The sequence below is a fragment of the Penaeus monodon genome, chromosome 23, assembly GCF_015228065.2.
Source record: "Penaeus monodon isolate SGIC_2016 chromosome 23, NSTDA_Pmon_1, whole genome shotgun sequence".
NCBI lineage: Eukaryota > Metazoa > Arthropoda > Malacostraca > Decapoda > Penaeidae > Penaeus > Penaeus monodon.
The window spans coordinates 44,132,592-44,134,215 of NC_051408.1; the positions used below are offsets into that span (position 1 = coordinate 44,132,592).

At 39.5% G+C, this 1,624-nt stretch overlaps 1 protein-coding gene across 3 annotated transcripts in view; it reads left to right on the forward strand.

Moving 5' to 3' along the window:
• Positions 1-1,624, forward strand: part of LOC119588103 (carbohydrate sulfotransferase 3-like) — a 12,507-nt gene that overhangs the window by 1,739 nt on the left and 9,144 nt on the right. For all 3 annotated transcript variants that reach the window (XM_037936811.1, XM_037936813.1, XM_037936812.1), the window contains exon 2: positions 1,493-1,562. In XM_037936811.1, coding sequence (XP_037792739.1) covers positions 1,497-1,562 — 66 coding nt within the window. In that variant the 5' untranslated portion in view covers positions 1,493-1,496. The remainder of the gene's footprint in view (positions 1-1,492; positions 1,563-1,624) is intronic.

Consider the following 1,624-nt stretch of genomic DNA (forward strand, 5'->3'; position numbering starts at 1 on the left):
GTCTATCCATTTCATTTCGATTTATCTATTTATCCGGTGCTGATTCACAGCGATTCCTTCTAAAGAGACTCACTGTATGAAGACCTGCATTTATATCACGTAAGCAAGGAAACCTCTAAGAGGCCGTGGAATTAAGGCCAAACAGCCACGCAAAACGCATTGAATTATAAGTCTAATACGATACTACTGAAAGATTGATTTTTTATGCCGGACAAAATTTGCAGTTCACTGAGAACGAATGCGTGAATGATGAATAAATTGATTTGTTATTTCGAAGAGCGTATTCCGCGTCACCTAATGAAATTAGAATCATACACATTTGCACATTTTGTGTGTTGAAAAAACATGGTAAGATCATTAAAGTCTTAATATCGGACTTGCTTATTTCCATCCATTAATATGATGAAAGGTATGTTTCGAGAATACATATCATATAAATCTTATTTTCTCTGAAGATACTAACAGAACCGACCATACCACAGACCATGGATGTTCTTTTAACACAAAAGTTAATTCTGTGTCCCCTTGACATAATATGACCTTATGACCTGTATGGCCAGATCGAAAATGACAATACAGTAAAAGTGGAAGACGTAGGCATAAATTGTAAACAGACATTCGGTTTAGACTGAGACGACATCTCCGTAAGCTTGCCCGGACCGATAGCGAGTAATCAATCTACCCAAAAAAGCGCTTTTATATGGACGCCGTAACGGCAGACTTGATAACCCCATACAGAGTAGCGTCACCTTTTTACCTCCCGGTGATAGTATTATGGCGTTTGAAGTCCTTTTCTCCTTTTTTGAACGTCATGTCAGTCTGAACACCAGTTTCTTCATCGGCCTTCGCCTGGCCTCGGCATGGACCCTCCTGTATTGGGTAAAATAAAGTTGACAGCTTGTATGACACTGATCAAACCGAAACGGTGCCAGAAGTCGATGGTATTTGATACTTTTTCTAATAGGGCATTTTACTTTTAAGCAGTTGATACTTTTCATTAGAGGGCAGTTTTTGATGCGAGGCTTTTTTGGACACACTGGCAGCCCTCCACAGACAAATGTCACTCAGTCTGCACGTTCAGGTTGTCATCCCGTCTCCCGCTTCTTGAAATGCTAATTTTGAGGATTGATCTATATTTCTTCATATCTCACTGTAACTGCATTCTTCCGTAGACAATCGCCGACGGCGTGTTTGCATGTTCGGTTGAGTATGACGTGTGAGCCAAATGGTTTTGCTGTCTGAACAGAAATGCTCTTATTAGATGCGGTATGGCTTAGTGTTCCATTATTACTCTTGTTTTTAATCAGATGTCTGTCCGGTGCAAATGGTTTGTTACGCATGTACCTATTTGTCTATTGGTTAAAGCACACATGTGTATGCAGGCTAACACACAACAATGTATTTTTAACTCTCTTTGTGTACACATAACATATATAACATGATGTACATATAATATAGATTGTATTTTATTTGTATATTGATCTTTCTGTAGCTTCATGATGATGGTGCCGAGACTCGTCCACCGTTTTCGTCAGCTGTTAATCATTCTTCTCCTCCTTCTGGTAAGCAGGCAATCCGTCTTCATGTAATTTTGAAAAGATCTGCATGCGAATTAGCGCCACTG